General features: G+C 61.2%; 1 protein-coding gene across 6 annotated transcripts in view; it reads left to right on the forward strand.

Annotated features, from left to right (window-relative positions):
* SHANK2 (SH3 and multiple ankyrin repeat domains 2) overlaps positions 1-21,266 on the forward strand; it is a 314,515-nt gene that overhangs the window by 192,715 nt on the left and 100,534 nt on the right. For all 6 annotated transcript variants that reach the window (XM_053923687.2, XM_053923683.2, XM_053923685.2 and 3 more), the window contains 2 exons: positions 6,023-6,105; positions 7,627-7,751. In XM_053923687.2, the coding sequence (XP_053779662.1) occupies positions 6,023-6,105; positions 7,627-7,751 (208 nt within the window). The remainder of the gene's footprint in view (positions 1-6,022; positions 6,106-7,626; positions 7,752-21,266) is intronic.

Consider the following 21,266-nt stretch of genomic DNA (forward strand, 5'->3'; position numbering starts at 1 on the left):
TTTTTAAGTGATTTATATTTAGACAGAGGGGAAGGGCAACAGGAAGAGAGGGAGAGGAACATCAGTGTGGGGGTGCCTCTTGTGCGCCCCCTACTGGGGACCTGGCCTACAACCCAGGCATGTGCCCTGACTGGGAATCGAACCAGCAACCCTTTGGTTCACAGGCTGGCACTCAAGCCACACCAGCCAGGGCTCACAGCACCGTACGGTAACTGATTACTGCAGACTGGGGGTCTTCAAACAACATAAATGGATTTTCTTCCAGCTCTGGGCACCAGACATCTGAGGTCAAGGTGTCACAGGGCTCTGCGCCTTCCACAGGCCCTGGGGGAGGGTCTTTCCTCGCCCCCTCGGCATCTGGTGACTGCCAGCCGTGCTTGGTGCACCTCAGCTTGCGGCTGCATGACTCCAGCGTCCTCCTCAGTCTTGACGCGCCTTCTTCCCACTGTGCCGCCCTCTGCACCTCAGGCCACCCTCTGCTTCTCTTCCAAGGACCTGTTGTTGGTCTTCGGGCTCTCGGGGAATCCAGGTGGATCTCGCCTTGATTCTTAACTGATCACATCTGCAAAGCCCCTATTTCCAAACACGGTCCACTCACAGGTACGGGGGTATCAGGACTCAGCCAATGTCTCAGGGACCACCAGTGACTCAGCCCGCTACCCCTGGGTCTCCACAACGGCCCGACGGGACCCGGCCCCCTCTCTCCGTGTGCTGGGCGGCCAGTCCGTCACCTGACACTCAGTAGGGCTTAGTAAGGAATGACTGCTCTGATTCACGCCCTCACCTGGCAGTGGAGCCGTCAGCCTTTCCCGACCACTTCCGAACCCGAGTGCTCAGGCACTGTGGCCACCGAGGCAGGGCCTCCTGCAGCCCCATGTCCATGCCTCCTCCAGGGCTGGCCCTGCTGCCCAGACAGCCCGTTCGGTGACTGACGAACCCTGAACACCAGCTGCCATCACTGGCGCCTGCCACCGCCTAGACCCGAGTGGCACTGGCCCTCCCTGCAGGGCCATCGTGCAAACCCACAGCTAAAAACCACCTGTGGCCTGGCCTCCCGTGGTCTCGCGAGGCGGGCTAGTGGGGAGGGGACGCTCCTATGTTGCTCCAGGGCGTTCAGGAGATGCTGCTGTGGCGTGCAGTGGGGCAGTTGGGTGGGAGAGACACGGGAACCTTGAACGGTCTCTGCCTCGCAGCCTCGGGGGAGTTTCGGTGTGGACTCGTGACTCCTGGTGCCGTGGGCTCTGCGTGGATCCCACCTGCGCTCCCCAGCGGCCTGAGGCCCGCACGCTGGTACGTGTGCCGATGCGGGCGCCTCACATTCTCTGCGGCAGCCGGTGCCCTGCACTCCATCTTTGCACGAACGAGGAGAAGGTGCCTGCCGCCTCAGGGCCCAGGACTTCCACTTGTGCCAGCATCCCCGTCAGCATCTACACGGTTCTGTGACGGCCGCGGTGTGTCCTCCGGTCGTGCCGTGTGCGGCCCACACGACTGTACTCAGTGGGGCCGGACGCCCACCCTGACTCCTGCTTTGCCTCCCACAGCCCCTGCTATGGGAAGCCCCCAAAGGAGGGCACCCCGTGGGCACACCAAAGTGCCCCTGTCTCGTTCAGAGCACAGATTTGAGGAGAGCGTGGCTGGATCACATTTTCTATTCAACAAGCACAGGTAGCGTCCCATAAAGACCAGCCGCTGTGTCCCTAGGGCGAGTCCCAGAGGGGAGGTGTGATGCTTGCCCCGGGCAGCCCGTAGTTCCTGGGTTAGCAGGGGACAAGCGCCCTCGCAGGGGTGCGGGCGGTACTCAAGGGGACCCCGGAGGGGAGAATGTGTGGTGTCGCCCCTCGTTGGGTCGGTTTGGGGTGGAGGGCCTGCGAGTCGGCGGGTGTTGGGGGGCAGGGGTGCGAGGCAGGTGGAGGGACTATGGCTCATGAGTCCGTGGGCATCACAGAGGCCCAGGGTGCGAGCAGTTGGGTGAGTTATGAGGCTGAGTTCAGGGCATTTTAGAGCTGCAGTCAGAGGAGACTCAGCAGGAAGGCCGGGCTGGGGGTCAGGGGCCAGGGTCCCAGGGTCCCAGGGTCTGAGGTCCCAGGCAGCAAGGCGAAGGTGCAGAGTGAGGTGCGGCGTGACCACGTTGGGGTGAGCTGTTTGGTTCACTAAGCCCCGCCCCCAGGGGCCGGGTGGCCTTGACTTCAGAGCATTTGCCCAGGTCAGTGGCATGGGGACCGTGCAGCAGCCGAGGCCGAGCCCACGGGAGTCGAGCGGCGTGCGTTTGGGCTCCCTTTGGACAGTGGGCCTGCCGGTGTGGGGCCAGCTTGGCCAGGGCGAAGTTCAGGGGCCCCTGGTTCCCGGGGCTCCATCATGGCCCCGGTGGCAGCACGCAGAAGCCCGCCTCGGTGCCGCCACAGCCCATGATGTGGCCGTGGCCAACCTGAGACAGTTTCCAGGTTCATAAACCCACGGCAAGAGCAGCTGAGAGCCCCTCCGCTGCAGGACGGTTCTCCCTGGGGGCCAGAGCACAGGGCTCTCAGTCTGATGGGGTACGGGGGCTGCAGGGTCACGCCGTGTGGACAAAACTAGACGTGAGCTCCTGTTTGAAGGGACCGACGCTTCCATTTGCGTTTCCTGTCGCTTTTCATAAATCGCTCGCTACAGAGGCTTCGTTCCCAGCCTGGGACGGCCTTCCCCTTCGTCTCGGGCTCCCGGGGCCCAGGCAGCTGTAGGCCATCAGCACTCCGCAGAGTGGCTACGGGTCCGTTGTCCCGACCCTGCGCCCGCCAGGCCCTCCCATCCTCCAGCCACCTCCCTGATGGCTGTGCCCCCGCCCCCGTGGACTCCTGCTTGTGTCCCTGCACTTTTCGCCCCGTCCCACACACAGTGGGGTGCGTGGCCTTCTGCTGGGTGCTGAGGGCGTCGGGTGACCCTCAGGTTCTGCTGTCCGGGGCCCCACGTCCCCTGGGGGATTCATCATGATGGGGCGTGTGGGGGGCCGACAAGGGCAGCTCTCCTGTGTTGGGGAGCCTGCTGTCCCGGGGGTGTCCGGGGGGTCTTGTCTGGCTTGCCCCTCCAAGCCCCACGTGGCAGGAGTAGTGACGTGCTGTACGATGACATGGAAACAGGTTGTGGGGAGCCCGAGGCTCTGGGGAGCGAAGCTGGGCGACGGCTGAGTCGGGGTTCAGCCCAGTTCTGGTGGAGGGAGGCGGGTCCTGATGCGCAGGGCCTGGGGGCTGTTCAGATCCTGGGGTCCTCAGGGAAGCAAAGTGAGGGGCAGTCCTTCACAGCAGGCTGGGGCGCTGGCGTTTGCTCGGCAAGCAGGCCGTGGCCACTGCAGCTCAGTGGCAGGGGCCGCATGCGTCAGAGCACCTTTGGCAGGTAGGACCAGGCGGGGCCCAGGAGTCGTCAGCCCAGGAGGGCGGCGCACCCTGACAGCCACCCTACCCAGGGTGCTGCCTGGGCTCGGACAGGTTCATTCACTGACTCCTCCCAAGGTACAAGCCATGTTTTTATTCCCATTTTGCAGAGCTGGACCTTGAGGTCCCAAAGGTCAGGGTGACCTTGGGGTCTGAGCAGAGCTGGCTTTGATCGGAGGCCGTGCCCACCAAGACAGAAGGCCCCGCCCCCACACGCTCTGGAGGGAGGGCACCAGCCAGCACCCAGCTGCACTGCCCTGATGAGTCCCTGCAACGGTGGGGGAGGGGTGGACAGCTGGTGGGAGATGTGCGGGTGGTCTGCGGGCACACGAAGCCCGTGGTGGGGCCGGGCAGCATCTGGTCTTGTGGGCGGAGTTGGCTGTGCGCCTGGAGCCCCGGATAAGTTCACCTGAGTGCTGGATAGAGGCAGGTGTTGGGGGCGTGTCTGCAGGGAGAACGGGCCCAGGACCCTCTGTGCAGCCTCCTGTGTCCCGGGTGCCAGGGCTGCCTGCTGGTGGCCACTCCTGCAGGGAGTCTAGGAGCAGACAGCCGTGGCTTCAGCGGCCAGGGTCCTTGGAGACCCTTCCCCTGAGGAGGGGCAGGACCGGTGTGGGGTTTGCACCTGCCCAGCACAGAGTGAGCCATGAGGCCGGGGGTGGACGTGGGAGGCAGTTCACTCTGTATTCCAGTTGGCAAGGCCATGGAGAGAGAAAGGTGGTGGGGCTGGGGGGAGGGTCCGCTCACCCCTGAGCCCCTGCCCACCCCAGTCCCCCGACTTCCATGGTTCCGGGTCTGGCTCACCACCAGGCCGCCGCGGTTCCTGGTGGTGGTTACAGGAACGGCTCTCCAGGGCTCACCCAGTCCACCGCACTGCAGCGGGTATCGACCCACCTGACCTCACGAGAATCCCAGGAAGCCTGTGGTCTGTTCTCGCCACCTTGTAGTGTGAGGGAAAACTGAAGTTTAGAGAGCCCGTCCCTTACTCAGCGTGAGGCAGGACGGCCACAGGACCCTGCCCACAGGCTCCTCAGCTCTGGGCTGCTGACCATGCTTCAGACTGAACCCCACTCCTGAGTTTTGAGGCCTCCCTGGGCTGGTCGTCCGGGATTGCATGGTCCACCAGGCGTCAAGGTGCAAGTCCCCGCTCTGCGGGCCCTTCCCTGGGAGACGGGACTCCCCTGGCCGGTGCCCGGGAGGGGTCAGGGCACATCTGTGCCCTCCAGCCGTGCCCCCAACCTCTGTGGAGCTCCCCTGACTCCCCTGTGTAAGGGGAAGCTCTCAGCTGCAGCCCATCACCTGCCTCTCCTCTTCCGGGGGCCACCTGTCCGACGTGGCTGTGCTGCTCCCCTGGGCAACTGCGTACTGGGGCCGCGTGCTTCCTGCAGGCAGCAAAGGGAGTGCTGGCCAAGGCTGACCTTCAGCTTCCTGAAGCTCAAAGCCTGTCAGCATGCCGCTCTCTGCACCCCAGCCGCCCCCTCCAGGACAGGGGCCCCGGGCCCTTCCGGGCTCACTGCAGCCTTTCCTCCTGCACCCAGTCCTCCCACACCTGCCCCTGAGGACCCTGGAGGAGGCCTCTGCCCGTGCCCGTCCCCTCCACAGCAGCCCTGCCCCTGACTTACTCCAGGGGGCGGAGGGACAGCAGGTCCCTAGAGGGAAGCAGCTCCCGATGCCGGGGAGGGCCCTGGTCTTGCAGCCACCCCTCCAGGCAGCCCACTCCTGCCCTGCACCCCACTGCCTCCAGGGTAGGCGACGGGGCAAAGCGCCCTTCCTGTAGATGACAGGAGGCTTTGGCAGCCGAATCAAAGTTGGACCTTTGCAATTCTCTCCTTTAAAAAAAAAAAAACCCTGTGCCAAGAGACAGGCCCTGTGGCTTTAGCTTGCCTGTCAAAGGGGACCCCAAGGCTCCTTCTCCCGGCCCCAAACTCAGCATCCACCAAAGGAGGAGCAAGCTGCCCCCCACAAGAAGCCCCCACGCGCCGCTGCACTGAGCAGAGCCCGGCTGCCGCTCCGCCCGCCTGCGGTTTCCGCGCGCGGGGTGACGCGGCTGATTGTGGGGGCACCGCGTACCCGTGGACAGAGAGGGAGGGGTCGCTGCGTCTCCCGGCGCTGGCTCACGCAGGGAGCAAATAGAATTTGATTTTTAAAAAAACCCCTTGAAGAAGAAGGGGAAAAAAAACCAAAACTGCTGCCTCATTTCTGGTCCGGCTGATTCCATTTGCTCCCTGGAAGGCGCATCCGGCCTGGGCTCCTCTGCGCGGCGACGCTCACTCCTCCCGGCTGCTTTCCGTCCCTGCTTTCCAGCACCCGGGGCCACCGCTCAGCCCTCGCTCGAGGCCTCCCCACCATGCGTGACTCCTTCCTCCCGCTGGCTCCCGCTCTGCCTCTGCCCGGCCCCCCCTCCCAGCCCCGTCGAGCCGTGCCCGCCTATCCCGTTCGCCTGCCCCCCAGCCGCCTCGCTCCTCCTGCGCCCTGCGCTGCCTAGCTCCCTCCATGCTGCCTGGACCCGGCGAGCTGGGTGATTAATTGGCTATGATGATGAGCGTCCCCGGCGGAGGAGCAGCGGCTGTGATGATGACGGGTCACAATAACGGTCGCTATCCCCGGAATTCTGTCTACAGTGACTGCATCATCGAGGAGAAGACGGTGGTCCTGCAGAAGAAGGACAATGAAGGCTTTGGGTTCGTCCTGCGCGGGGCGAAAGGTAAGAGCCGCTGCTCCCAGCCTCCCGGCTGCATTCACATGTTCTGTGTGTGTGTGTGTGTGTGTGTGTGTGTGTGTGCATGAAAGACGTTCCCCAGCTCCGAAAGAAGCCTTTTTCCTGGGGGCACTTGGTTGCTAGACAACCGTGTTCTTCACCGTGCCGCCTCACTCAGAAAACACCGGGGCCTCCTTTAGGAATGTGGTTAGTCCTCTGTGCAGAGTGTTGCTCTAGGCGAGCTCTCTCCTTCCCTCCCCCCACCCTTATTTAAAATCATGGGTCGGCTCTGTGTTTTCTGGCTTGGTCCAGCCCGCTCGTGGCTGCCTCCAGAGCTCCCGGCCTCAGGTGCCCAGAAGCACCTGGTCCCGAGTTCCGGGACCCAGAGCCCGCCCCGGGCCGGGAGTGGGCTTTGGCTCCAAGTGCGGCAGGCAGCTGTGTGCCTGCCCCTAAGGTGACTTTGCAAAGGAAGCATGGCAAGATGGTCCTTTCCTCCGTGGCCAGAGCCGGCAGCTCACATGTCACGTGGCCTGGAGTGGGGGGCCCGGGGGGGCACTCCACAGTGGTGACTTGGGGGCTCCCCTCCTGAAAGGAGACAAAATGGCATCGCCTCCCCGCGAGAGGAGGCGTCTGTCCACCGCGTGTGTGAGAAAGCCATGGGGGAAGTTTCCTCTCTGAGCCTCTGTGCTGGTGGGGGGGACTCACACCTGTGCTGAGGGGGGACTCCTTCCCCCCCGTGGGGATCCCCAGCTGCCAAGGCCGAGGCTGCCCTGACAGCCGACCATCCAGAGAGAGAAAGAAGCAGTGGCCGTCCCTGTGTGTGTGTCCATGACTGTCTATGTGAGTCCTCTCCCTCCCCCTGCAGGGGCCGTCTCCATCCTCCCGCCTGCACCCCCGGCCGCTCCTGGCAGCCCAGGAAAGTCCGTCTCTCAGGCCAGAGTTTTCCTCGGCCGCCGTGTGGGGCCCCAAAGCCCAGGCTGGGGGGCACCCAGCCCCCCGGGACGTTGGCCGCAGAGTGATCGCCGAGACAGGTCATAAGCAGCCCCCACAGTGGCAGCCCCCACGGGGTCAGCGTCACGTTCTGGCCGAGCCCCGAGTTGGGGTCCCCTAGCTGCGGCCTGTGTAGACCTGGAGACCTGGCGTGTGGTTTTGCATGGTGCCTCTGGAGCTCCATGTGGCTACGGGGGGAACTTTTCCATTTTTAGAACTGAAAATGTTTAGTCACTGATGCTTTTAAAGAAAATGACAGGCGCGCACACACAGGCACGGACTGTGGGACGCGCGTGTCCGTGTGTGTAGCGGAGAGGCCGGGAGGTGTGACTTGGTCTCAGAATTCGGGGGGCGTCACGGCTTGAGTGGGTGCTGCCCTGTGACTCCGAGCGGCAAGCCCTGCCCGGTGAGAGTGGGCCTGGGCCGCCCACTTCCGACGGGCCACCCGCGGGTCCTTCGGTCAGGGTCCTGTGGGGGCCGGGGCTGCCGCCTGGGAAACGTCTCCCAGGCTTGTAAAGAGTGTCCTTGCCTCCCCAGCGGACACCCCCATCGAGGAGTTCACGCCCACGCCGGCGTTCCCGGCCCTGCAGTACCTGGAGTCCGTGGACGAAGGCGGGGTCGCGTGGCAAGCCGGACTGAGGACTGGGGACTTCTTGATTGAGGTAGGGTCACCGGTGTTTGTACCTTTCTGCTTGGGGAGAGCGCCGACTCTCCGCCGGTCGGCATCCGTGGTCGGGACAGCGTGGCCGTTGGGCCCAAACAGGGGGTGTTCGTGGATCCTGGCATGGACTTGTGCTTGGCTACATGCGCCCACTGGTGGATTCCGGTGGCTGCAGACATGTGTGTTTGGCTTGTCTTTGAGGCCTTGCCTAGAACTCTCTGGGCGGTGGAAACGTCTGTGGAACTTGGCCATTGGTCGTGAAGTTGACAGGAGAGAAATGTGGTCACCGGGATGTCGGGGCCACGCATGACTCCACGGGCGGTTTCAGTGTGAACAGACACCAAGGGGGGCCATCGCCTGTTCCGGGGCCACAGGGGCAGGTGGCAAGGGCAGCCCCGCCGCTCTGGCTCACACACGGTTTGATGTTGGTGGCCATGTTGACTTGCAAGCCGCTTCCAAAGACCAAGGAGCGTGGGCAGGAGGTGGATGGACAAACGGGCACTTAAAACTCGGGTGCTGGGGAAACCGGCTGTTGCTGGCAGGGAGAGGAGGAGCCTTCCCCTCACGGAAAGAACCTGTGAGACGCGAGCACCTCACCAGGAGTGGCCGCGCTGGGCGTGCCGGGCGCCCTCGTCGCCAACATGTCGGAGCTCCGTGCCCTTGTGCAGACTTCACTTTCGATCTTGTTTGTGCAAACGGACGGGGTGTGCTCCTCTTTAGGAATGTTGCAAATGAGAGAATATGCTGCCCCTGGAAAAATTATTTTTAGGCGGTTGGCTAAGTGCCTGTAGCCCTCACTGGAGTTCACGTTTCTTGGAGAAGCATCTCTCTAGGCTAACCTTGAGCCCTGTCTCATCTGCATTGTGAATCCTCGTGCAGGTGGAAGCAATGGATGCGTGGCATCCGGCCGGCCGCCTGCTGGTCCCGCCGTGGGGTTGGCCACCCACTGTTCATTCTGTGAAGGAGGAGACCCTGCCGAGACGGTCACTTGAAGCCATCGCCCTCAGTCACACCTCCGCTTCTGAGGGCGCTTTGCGAGATGTGATTTTGCTCATCCCCTTCGTGTTTCTTAGAGTGATGGGGACCCAGGGGGAAAGACACCCCTGGAAGAACCGGGCGCCCTGGAGAAGGTGCTTCCCCTTATCCCAGGTGTCCTGTGCGGGTCGTGTGTCATGTGCTGAAGGGTGACGGGCCCGTCACCGCTCACCCGGACTCTGTCCATTCCACCTTCAAGACGTGTGTCGCAGCGACGGTCTCACGGGTTCACTCGGCTTGTGACCTCCTGCAAATGCAGAGACACTGGGTTGAATCATCTTCTGTGGGACGCGGCTGTGATGTAAGTGCCCTCCGTGTGTGCGTGTGTGAGAGAGAGAGCGGGGTGCGGGGGCTCCAGTGTGTTCACGGAGCTGCGGTTGGTTTTAATCACTGATGGAGACCGCGGATTTCAGCAGCCCCCCTGTTGTGGGCCCCTCGGAATGTTTGCTTCTAAACTAGTCCGTAAAACAAAGGCAGCGGCAAGGGGAGGCAGAGCTGCCCGGGGTTGGCCGATGTGGCCGCAGCGTGCCTGGGCCGGGCGGAGAAGGCATGCTCCTGGTCGCACAGAAGCCCCCCGTGGCAATTAGGGGCACTGAGAGTTTCTACACTTCTGCCAAAGCACCTCTGTGACATTGTTTTCCCCTCTGCTATACAAATCTACGGGCCATCTTGGAACAGGCTCTACATCCTGGGGAACCTGCGAACTCCAGGGTTCTAGGAACGCCGACCTCAAGATGCACGAAGGCTCTGTTGGTTATAACGTCACAAGTGACGTGAAGGGGGAGCAGGCCCTCCGTGGCCTCAGGCCACGGGGACGGGGGCTGGACCCTTGGAGCCCAGCGCCTCCCGGTTCACGTCCAAGACCACCCAGGGGGCAGGGGTGGTGCAGAAATTCTCCTTCAGGTGTTGGATTAAAAAGCCTGAGTCTTCACGGAGTGGTTTCCCTAGCTACCAGACTCTGCCTCTGGAATATTAAAATCGCTTGTAGCCTTATAGCTGCATTTTCCTTCCAACAGACAATTCTTTATGTTTTCAGTGAAAAGCTTCACCTTGCGGGGATTATTTGCAATGGATCCCTGTGTCTCAGGTGAGTGCTTGGTTTGGCAAGACGCCACCCCCTGGATCCATGGGGTTTCTGAGCCCCTGGTGACGTGCAGGGTTCTGTGTGAAAACTGCCCCAAGGGCGGGCCAGCTGTCCTCGTCCCCTCGGCCACATGGCCCCTGGCACGCCTCCCCTTCTCTCTGCTCTTGGAAAGGAACTCAAAGTGGGTCAGATGGGTGCTTTCTCTTTAAAAGCGCAGGCTGGAGTTTGAACTTGGGGGCCACAGGGCCACGTTTGAAGTGACTGTTTGCTCTTCAAAGTCTTCAGCAGCGACAGAACGTCACTCTCCTTCTTGGACTTTGTCAGAAGGCCAGGCGTCGTCCCCTGGCCGGCCTTGCGCCTGCGCAGAGGGCCTTGCTCTGTGTGCTTGGCCTGGGTGCTGACCCTCCAGCGCACCCATCTCTCCCGCCCCGGGGCTCGGCTGCAGTTCGCTCTTGGCTGTTGGCGTCGTTTCTCTGTCGCCCACCCCCTCCCCACCCGCCGCCAAGAAGCAAAAGCTTTGAGTGCAGCTCCTTGTACAAGGCTCTCTTCAGAGCAGGAGTTCTGGGAGAGGCAGGTCGTCACGATCTCAGAGGTGGGGAAGGAGTGGGGCCCCCGAGAGGGTCGTTTGAATGCGGGGGGCCCCACAGGCGGTGAGTGCCCGCTGTGTTTCAGATGCACGCGGTGCGCCAGAACCCCCCACCGGGCTGATGGCGCTGCAGCGTCCCCACAGAGCTCTGGGGGTGGGCAGGGCACTGGGAGCAGAGGGCCCCCGGTGGGGACGGGCAGAGAGACGGGCCAGGGGACAGCGATGGCGCAGTGGGGGAGAAGCAGGCAGCCGCGTCAGGGCGCATTTTTCTGTGCTTGCCGGTCAGGTGGAAGGATGGGGCACCACGGCAAGGCGTGGCGAAGGCCCACGTCCCTTCTCATTACAAGGAAGGCTGGTCCAGACTGGTTTAGTGAGAGGAGCTCGCTTCGAGATTCCTGCTCCTTCTGCATGATTCCCTTGGTTAGGTCTCCTTATCCCATGAGCCGGGGCAGGCAAGGTCACTCATGGCGAGTCCTAAGCAGAACGCACGGCTCCAGGATGGCAGGCTTGCTTCAAATCCCTAAGGGGACGGGGTGGGAATGTCATCTTGATGCCTTTCGGGGACTCACTGATGGGTGGCCCATCAGCCTCCTCCAGGGAAGCCCAGCTGGGCATCAGAGTCCTGCCCGCCTCTCAGAACCATGGGGCCCGGTGGCCAGCCCACACCTGTGACACAGGATCGTGAGGCAGGAGTTTGGGTGTTGGTGCTTTTAGAACGCCTCGTGACACCCCCAGGGGCTCCGACAGACAGGCCCGAGGGCGGGCTGGCCTGACCCTGGTGGTGTTTGGACCGCGGCGTCTGGCCTTCTGACTGGAGAGCTGAAGCAGGCGCTGCATCTGCCTGCTTGTCTTCAGAGTAGGACGGCCTTCTTTCCACAGGCGCCCCCTTTGGAAATGAAGTTCTGTTTCTTGCATTACTTTCGTAAAATGAAGCATTCTTCTTCTCGCGAACTGCTCAGAATACAACTTAACATGACCATCCAAAGGGCAAATAGCAAGTCAGGGCAAGGCCAGCTCGTGTCCTTAGCAACAGGAATCGGGGAATCGAGGCGGACGGGCCAGGCACCGCCCTGTCCCACCCGACCCTCAGGACATCCTGCCCCCTAGCACCTGCTCCCATCCCCGGCGTGTAGACGAGGAGGCAGAGACGGGCTGGTTGTGGCCGCAGGTGGGCTGCAGACGGGCGGGGAAGCTGGGATGTGCCCCTGGCTGTCTGATCCGAGGCACCACGGCTCCCAGACGCCCGAGAGGGGCTGTGATGTGCTGGGTGTGGAAGTGCGCACAGCGTAAGAATGCAAACAAATGACAAGGGGCCAGTGTTTATTGTCAAATTAGCAAATGCTTTTTAAAAAAATTATTACTGTGCCGTCGCTGGTGACAGCTCTCGTGTGTCGCTACAGGGAAGAACAAACTGCCGTAAACTTTCTAGAAATCCATGCGACAGCGTGTGACAGCAACCGTGAAGCTGGACACGGGACGTCACCTCTAGGGACCCTTCCTGGAGAGTGATCGGGTGGATGGGACGGGCAGAGCTCACAGCGTCACCAAAACCAAGGGGGTGGGGCAACAGGGAGGTGGGGAGGGGACACTGAGCCCCTGCTGTGGCTTGGTAAGAAAGCCTCTCACGTGGCGCCTGCGAGGAGCCCCCACACCTGCAGGCAGTGGCTCCCTCGCCCCAGGTGGAAGGGACACCCTGCACAGTGCCATCTGAGTTGTAGGCTCCCCCTGAAGTCGGCGCCGAAAACGAAACAGGGGCGGAAGTGTCAGCCCCTAAGTGAGGAGATCATGTGGGATCATTTTCTCTCCTTTCAGACTTCTCTGTGTGCCTCGGATCGTCTCGAATGACAGTGTTCATTTTTCTGACAGGCGTTAATAACATAAGCAGAAAATTATTCCTCTGAAGAAAGCTGCCTCCTGTGGGTGAGCGGGGTCCCAGCCTCCGGGGCCGGGGCGTCACTGTTTGCCTTCCGCAGGCTCTCTGGGCGTTCGTTAATGTCCTGGGGCCTCGGCGGCCCCACCTGCTGCTGCGTCGGAGGCTCCTGCGGTCTTTGTGATTGTTTCTGAGCCCTGAAGTGGCCGGCGTGGTTTTTGTGTAATTTCCCTGAGTGGGTTTTCCCTCGCAATTAACGCAGGCCGCACTATCCTTCATCCTTGCAAAGCGATGCTCGAGTTCGCTGATTACTTTCTCCTCCTTTTAAGTGCTTGCACCAGAAATGGCCCTGAACTGTTTTATGGTCTTGGTTTGCACCGAGGCCAGGGCGTCCGTCCGGGGGATGCCCTGTTGCTTCCCCCGGAGCCCACGCGTTTGAGTAAGTTAAGAAGCGTTTCTCAGGCTGCTGCTGGAGAACTGGTCTTGAAAAACTTTACGCGGCCTCCGGTGCGCATTCCCTTCGACCCTTACTCTCCACCCAGCTGGGGCGGGGAGCAGCTGTCTCCAGCTGGTGGGGATCGGTCCACCTCCCCCAGCTTCACAATGAAATTGGTACGGAGGAGAGCGGCTCCAGGTCATTTCTGATCACCTGATGAGTGTTCTGCATCAGTGTGTGCGTCCCGGTCTCAGTGTCCCCACCAGCAAACTGGGTGGCTATGAGAATTAAGTCACTCGAGAAGAACAGTAAGGTGCCCAAGCTCTGGGAGCTAGCACGTGGGCTGCCGTCAGCCCTGGTCTTCAGAGAAGGTGGAGAGACGGCAGTGAGGGGCATGGAGTCACCATTCCATCAGTATTGTCCCCCATCGTCATCTTGTCCTTCATTGTCATTCGTGATGCCTGAGTCAGGAGAAGAAACCAATGATGATTCGCTAAACAAATAATAGCGAGGTCACAATAAGTTATGATGATGACGGCGATTGTTACTGCTGTCATTTCATGCATGGAGCTGTGCCAGAGCCCTCCCGCCCCGTGCCCGGCAGACACCGGGGCGCTTCCAGCCAACAGAGTACGTGCTTCCCGCTGCCCCTCGCGGAGGGGTGATCCACTGAAGCAGGAACCGCGCACCCGGTGTCCTGGCAGCCATGCCTCTGGGCCTGGCTCGCGTCTCTGCTGCAAGGGCACTCCCTGCCTTTGCTCGACATTTTTTTTGGCACGCCTCTGGCTTTGAAGTAATCTTGGAATTTCTGTTCATGATTCCCATTTTGCCCTCTAGTGACAAAGCCCAGGGCTGAGGCCGAGCCTTCCGTGGTTTCCTGGCGCCAGCTTCCTTTCAGGCCACCTGCTCGGACACAGCACATAGCTCGCGTTTCTCTGTCTTGCCTTTCAGGACATCATGAGAGGCTTTGTCACATGTCTTGCTGGCGGCAGCCCATGTGGCCAATCTAGGAACTCTACCCACTCCTCCCCCCCCGGAGATTCTTAATATTTTCTCTGCATCGTTTTAAGTGGGTATTGTACTCAACAACTAAGGTAAAGACCAAACCCAGCGGAGGCTAGCTGGAGGTCAGGACAATGGCAGGTTCTCAACCTCGAGTCATGCCGATACTTCAGCTGTCCAGTGTTGCTGGTTCTGCAACGAGGACGGCAGGACCCAGTGGCTCTCCCGGGCCCCTCCACGTGTGGACTGTTTGTGTCCCGAAGCTCTGTGGCTTCCCACTCCAGCTCCTCCGCCCCTGGGCTGCCTGCCCCCACATCAGCACAGGTGCAGGGGCTGCGGCCATCTCCACCTGCCTCTCTGTCCCCCTGCCTGGCCTTTGCTGAGGTCAAAGCTTCCAGCCAAACTGTCGGTGATGGTTGACAAACATTCCTTTAGTAGCAAATAAAAGTCAGCACAAATGAGCTCAGCTGCTTCGGTGGTTTGCCTCCAGATACTGCTGGTGCTCAGGGCAAAGTGACGTTGCTACGGCCTTGGCCCTCCCAGGCTCGCAGCATTCGGCCTGTAAAGGGGCCGCTGCCCTGGGGGAGCCTCCCCTGGCAGCCGGGAGGCTGGACCCCTCACCTGCACGTAGCCGGAGCCCCTCATGAGCCCAGGGAATGGCTCACTTCGTCCTCCACAGCGACTGGGAACAGGTGGTCCAGGCTGAAGAGCGGCTCAGAATCCTGCTGAGAAGGTGGAGACAGGCGGCTGAGCGATTGCAGATCTGAAATCTTGGCTCGTTCATTTTGGGGTTCTAATTTGAAGCATCAGTGATTTCAATTTCAGGCTAAAAAAAAGTCCGAATCACTTCAGGGGACCGTGGCTGCTGTGCTCACGGCTGCTCCGTGGGACTGGCAGATGGCAGGGCACCAGCTTGGAGAGAGATGGGGGGGGGCCTCGGTCAAGGGCACAGGCTGTGCAGTGTGATCTGGGGTTGAGCCCAGGCTCTGCCGCTTCTTAACTGTGTGAACTTGGGAAAAGCCCTCATCTCTTGGCCTCAGTTTCTTAAACTGTAGATAACAGTGTGGAGGCGCACGCACCAGGGGGGTCTCAGCCATTGGTAGCAGTTGTACAAGTCGTGTTTGCAACGTCACTCATTCCTGTCTGAAGCACCGTGCGGTGCTCGCCGTGTGCAGGGCTGGTGTGTGCGTGAACCAGACACACCTCCTCGGGGAGCACGCAGTCTGGGAGGGGGGCACAGAGCAGGGCCTGGGCACAGCCCCAAGATAAACCAGAGAAGGGGCGTCATGAGGAGATAGTGTTGGCACCACACTTCAAGGACTAGAACAAGTTGGGTTTCTCTAGGCAGAACTGAGGAGGGGGAGCTCTAGGAAAGCTTAATGGGTCGGGAAGGTTCCGGGTGGATTTGGGGAGTGGTCAGATGTTGGGGAGCTGGGGTGACTGGGCTGGTCCGAGGAGGGCCTGGAAGGTCAGTTTAAGGAGATGCAACCTTGTGTGGCTGCTCAGTGGCAGGGGGCAATGTAAGGGGGGGCTGTGCGTGGCTGGCCCTCTCCAGGGTGCTAAGAAAAACCCCACACCCTATCCGTGGTGCTGAACCCTGCTCGGAGTTGGAGCTCTCCGTGGTACTGAATCTCTCCAGGAATCTGCCTGGTGCTGACTCTCTCCGGAATTCTGGACCTCTCCCCAGTGTCGATCTCTTTTGGAGTCTGCACTCCTGTCCATGGTGCTAAATATGGCTCTGTGTTAGAGCTGTCCGTGGTGCTGACTCTCAACTGGGGTCTGCGTGGTGCTGACTTCCTCCCCTCTCTGGGACCTCTCCAGGGTGCTGAGCCTGAGACCTGGGAGAGGGAGCCTCCCCCAACACCCCCACCCCCAGAGAAGGAGAGTTCAGCACTTCCCCTCTCTCGTTGCCCTCACCTTCCATCCCTGTGTCCTGTGTCTTCGGCCTTCCTGGGCACAGCAGCTTATTATTCAGCGTGTGTGTTTGTGGGCTTGGTGGAGAAATCTCTTCTGTGAAGGGGTCTTGTGTTCTAAGCCCACCTTTACCTTATCATGGTGGCCTCCACTCATGTCACTTTCTCAGAGCGACCTCCTTCGGCACCTTCGCTCTGACACTCTGGCTGAGTACCTCCTTCCCCATCAGCATCGGCTCATGTGTTGACTTACCATTTGTCTCCCTCACAAGAATGCCTGCCCCCAACGTGCTGCAGAGTCTGCTGATCTGGCCCCTGTGCCTGACTCACAACAGGGGCCCCAGAACATGTGTGATGGGCAGGCCTGGGTAGTATGTGTTTCATGCCCATCTTTCACGTGATGAAGCAGAGATTGGGTAGCTTCCCAGGGCTCTACAGGGAGATCCAAATCTAGGCTTCCTCCAAAGTTTGGGTCTGACTGATGCCCCGGGTAAGTCCTGACTCATTGAGATGTAGTCTTTTAATTGTCTTCTTCTTAATTGTCTTCTTTACCCCGAAAGAATTGTAGACCAGCCCCAGTCTACACAGGGTGAGGTCTGCAGGAGGCATGGTGAACAGAGAGCCCCACATTGGAAGCTTCTACTCAGAGGTCTCTGGTGTGGCTCTTGGCTCCCCTGGAAGGAGCCCTCCTGGGTCCTCTCCACCTGCCTCCCTCCCTCCCTTCCTCCCAGTGCACTCAGCAGGCTCTCGTTAGCATTGATTTGTCTCTGTCTGCAGTGCCCTTCTGTGGGGAGTTTCACGATACAAGCGGTTAGGTTGGCAAATGAACTGAAGGAAGGCCTGTGCTAAATGCCCTGTAGGCGCTTTGAATTGATGGAGTTTGTCAGTCCTGGTAATGAGGGTGTGCGTGTACCAGCGATAAGTACATTTGCAGTGAGCAGGGCGGGGCGGGGGTGTGGAAGACCACGGTGCTGTCTGGTGCTGCACGGTTCTGAGAATGCTCGCCTTGCTTTGGTACCAAGAGACCAAACAGCCACCAGCCAATTTTCCACTCCCCCTCACCTGGAACCTTCGGTTTCACTGAACAAGCATCCGGTGCCCCTCTTCTGTGCCCAGCCCTCTGTGGGTGGGTCTGTGGACCACAGACATGAACAGAGGCTCATAAACCTCTGTTGGGACTCAGGTCTGGGGCACGGAGGGAGGTTTGGACCGGACAGGTGGGGCAAGTAGCCTATGTACCTGGCCTGGGAGGAGACAGATGGGCCTTGACCCTGGCCCTCTCTCTCTGGTCCCCTGAATGTGCCACACCTCCCCCCACGCCCTGGGACTTGCCCACACTTCTCTCTCTCCCTCTCTCTCTCCCCTTCCTCCTCCCCTGGAGTAACTCCAACTCACCCTCAGATCTCTGCTCAGTGGCCCCTCTGCAGGGATGCCTGCTCAACAGTTCCTCAGGACACCCACTCACAGTGCCTGTCTCTGCCGCTGCTTTTCCTGAAAGCTCCAAGAGATAAGGGACCAGCCAGAGCCAAGCGCATGACAGGCACTTTGTAAATGATGGAAGGTACCACAGGCACAGGCACAGCCTAGATAAGGGCTCCGAGGCAGGAGTGCGTGGAAAACACCAGGAGTCCAGGCGGGATGAAGAGTCTGGGGCCTCTGGGTCGGGGAGGGCCTCAAATGCCGAGTTGAGTGGTAGGGCCTCCCTCTGTCCCTGGAGGCAAGCCACCTCGGGTGTTTTAGCAGGGACTTCCGTCGCCTGCCCATTGCCAGGCTGGGACCTTGCTAGAGAACAGAGGTGGAGGCAGAGACCAGATTCGGCCACTGCTCTTGAGAAGCTGGTTAGAGCTGAGAGCAGAGCTTAAAACACAGTCCCAGGTGGCAGCCCACCTGAGTCCAGTCCAGCTGCCCCACATACATGCCGTGTGGCCTTGGGTGAGCTACACAACCCCTCTGTACCTTGATTTCCTTGCCAGCAGAGTGGGAATGACGAGAGCTGCTATCTCTCAGAGTTTCGTGAGGGTTGAGTGAGTCTGTACCTACAGCAGGTAGAAAAAGTCGGGCTAAGTAGTAGTGCAAGAGGGAGCGTTCTGTCATTGTCGCTCTCGCTATTAGCTCGTGGGAGGAATGGAGAGCCTTCCCAGCCAGGCGCGGTTGCCCCTCTCGCCCGACGCAGGGCCTCACTGCCCGGGACCCTCTCCCCCTTGGGGCCCTCCACAGTGAGGTCTGACGTGAGCCCCCTGAGCCGGCCTCCCCAGCTCCCAGCACAGGCCAGGAGAGGGAGGTGCATTCGGTGAGAGAGAAGGAAGTGGGGGGGTCATGACCTGCCCATGACCTAGCCAGGAAACAGCCGCCACCCATGGCCACCTCTTGGTGCAGGCTTCTGGCACCTGGAGGTGCTCTCTGGGCCCAGGCAGGGCAGTGCCAGGACACAGCATCTGGACCTCTCCCGAGCAAGGCCGTTGGCCGGGACGCCCTTCCCCACACCAGCCTGCTGTGTTTTCAGCGCGGGCCTGACCATGTCGGAACCACGTGTTGCTAAGAAGTGCGCTGCGTGTGCGGACTCACCTCAGCCGCTTCAGGACTCCGTGCGGCGGGCTCTGCCATCCCACCTTTCTCAGGTGAGGCACAGAGAGGCCAAACAAGCAGACACGGGGGCGCAGAGCTCCGGCGTGGCCCCAGCACCAGGCTCCAAGCGCGCCGCCCTCCCGTCCCCGGGCTCACGCCCCTCGTAGGAGGAGAAGTCACCATTGCGTCAGGTCCCTGTCTGGGCTGCGTCCCGGGTTCCTCTCCCTCTCCTGCCTCTGAAGTCTGTGCTGCACTCAGCTCCGGGGACACTTTCCCATCGGAGCCTTTCCGTAGAGTCCAGTCCCGGCCGTCGCCTGCAGGACCAGGGCCCTGGCTGCAGGCTGACCCAGGCGGGCCTCTGCCTCCAGCCCTCTGCACGTCCTGCCCTCCACCTGGCTCACACTGGCTCCCGACGTCAGGTCTCTGCTCACCTTTTCCAGACCCTTCCCTCACTGCCTTCCTAAACAGTGTGAACCTCCCCAAGCCACAGGCCCCCACTACAGGGTGCTTCCCTCCTCGCCACACGTTGGCTGAGAATCTCCCGTCCTGGAGCCCAAGTCCCCTTGTGCCCCAGCACCCAGAAGAACAGAGTGTGGCCCCGGGTAGGCGCCCCGTTCATGACTTACAATCGGGGGTGAGCCATGTTCGCAGGCCCCGCCCAGGGAGGGCACCGAGAGGCCCTGAGAGCGCATGCTGGAACCCTCCGTGCGGAGAGGCGCCCCTCTCCCACCCGCACCGCGCCGTCAGGGCCTGGGCGTGGAGGAGCTTGTCTGGCTTGTGTCAGAGAGAACCAGCGGCAGCCAGCCCTTCCACGTCAAGTTCCGGAATTTTCTTCCGATGCCCACTCGAATCTTGAGTTTATCAGGGCATCGGCGCCCCTCCGCTCAGGAAGTTGTAGGGAGTGAACTCTGCCCCCTGTGCGCCCGCTGACCAGTTTCCACATTCATGTTCCTTCGTCACGGTTGGGGCAGGTCGAGTCTGCCCAGGTGTGCCCGGGAGTGCAGAGCAGCTGGAGGACCAGTCAGGGGCACCGCCAATGACAGGGGCCACCACAGGGCCCATCGTCACGGGTGCTTATTCCTTTACATGTGCCTGTCAGAGACTGTCACGTGAGTGCACATGTGTGCACGTGTACACGTTTGTTGTGGGTAGCTTTTCCATCGTGGCAAAGCACACGCACCGTAAAACTTACCACTGTAACATGTGTGGTCCAGCGCGTTTAGCATATTCACGAGGCTGTGCCTCCACCCGCTCTGTCTACTTCCAGGGCCTTCCCACCACCCCCGAGAGAAAGTCCGCTTCCCGGGTCCTCCAGGTCTGGACATCTCACGTCCCGGGAACCCTGTCACCAGCCTCCTTCCCCCAGCATCCTGCTTCAAGGTGCATCCATGCCACAGCCTGTGGGAGAGCTCCGCCCCTCCTGTGGCTGACCAGTGCTCACAGCAGGGATAAACCACGCTGTGCCTGTCCATCCTTCGGGGGAGGGACATTTGGGCCGTCTCTGGCTTTTGGCGAATGCGAGTCCTGCGCTGGAAGCATTGTCCGCTGACATTTGTCCGGGTCCTGCGTTCGGTTGTTTCTGGGTGTGTGTGCCTGGGGGTGGGCTTGCTGGGTCGCAAGTCACTCTGTGTTTATCTAAACCGCTGACCCGGCCTGGGGGCAGATCGGCGGGTGTCTTTGGTAGTAAACGCCCATCTCTGCACTCAGCCTGGCGGAAGCAGGAGGAGCGCGGGGTAGGGGGCCAGCCCCGGGCGTGGAGACGGAGCTCAGACCCACCGGCACCTTCGCTGCTGCACACAGGTGCTGCTGGCAGACCACAGTGCCCTGGCGGTGACTGTGACCACGGGAGCTGCCGGCCTTCCTGAGCACGTCCTGCTTGCCAGGCGCCCTTTTCAGGATTTCACGGGCTCGTACTGACTCCACGCTCAGTTGGCTCCTTTTTCTGCACGAGGAGACTGAGGCACGGTGTCGGGGGGCTCACTAGCTCACAGGCACACAGCAAGGGGGAGGCAGAGCCAGGCAAGGCCCCAGGCAGGCGGCTGCTTCAAAGTCCACACTGTGAACTTCTCCACCGTATGACCTGGAGTAAGGATGAAGTAAAGGGGGCCCAGGGATGTACCGCAGTGGGCGGGCAGGTGGGAGGGTTGGGGAAGCTTCCTAGCTGGGGGAGGCAGCAGACCTGCCCTCCAGGCTGGTGTGCGTAGGAAAGGAGGCGTCCACACGGAGCATTTGCCAGAGGCAGGGCCTTGGGGTGGGGGGACATCTCCCAGGGCTGTGGCATCACCCGAGCTGGCTCAGGAGAGGCGGGGCTGCACCTCAAAGGGCTGCCCCTTCCCAAGCACACAGCAAGAGGTGTGGCCCTGGCCCTGTAGGGGCCTCGGTGGTAGCATCCGTGCACTGGGTGCTCCCCTCCTCGAGGCTGTGGGACTGGATGCTCCCAGCCACAGCGCACTCTGAGGCGGACGTGGAATTTCCTGGCAGGTTGGCTGTAGACACAGGGAGAGGAGGCAGAAACAGCACATCGAGAAGTTCAGCAGCAAAGGAAGGCAGGACGGTCAGATGGGAGCGGCTTCAGTGGGGTTTCCAGTAAGGGGCACTTGGGCCTATGGACCCTGAACTTGAAGGGCTCTGGGAGGGGCTGAGACTAGAGATGATAGAGCCAAGGAGGACCTGGGCTGGAGGATCGCGGGGCCACTGGTGGGGGTAGTGAGGACTGTGAAGATGGGAAGGGAGAACAGGCAGATCTGGGTCCTTCGTGGCCGACATCTTGGAGGTCACTGGTGGGTCACCTGCCAAGAGGGCCAGAGCTGGAAGGGACCCTCGGATGAATGCGGCCTGGGTGATGGCACCTGGGAGGGGCAGTGGGGACTGTCCAGGGGGTGCCAAGAGCAGGGGGAGCCACCTACCCAAGCGTCAGGATTCACAGCCAGTCGCCCAGAACAAGCGTCTGCTGTGAGTCAACGTCATGGGCCCGGACGGGGTGCGGGGGGCGTGCGGGCACGGGGCAGGTCACAGCACGTGGCTC

Source organism: Desmodus rotundus, chromosome 5 (genome assembly GCF_022682495.2).
Source record: "Desmodus rotundus isolate HL8 chromosome 5, HLdesRot8A.1, whole genome shotgun sequence".
NCBI classification, from domain to species: Eukaryota; Metazoa; Chordata; class Mammalia; order Chiroptera; family Phyllostomidae; genus Desmodus; species Desmodus rotundus.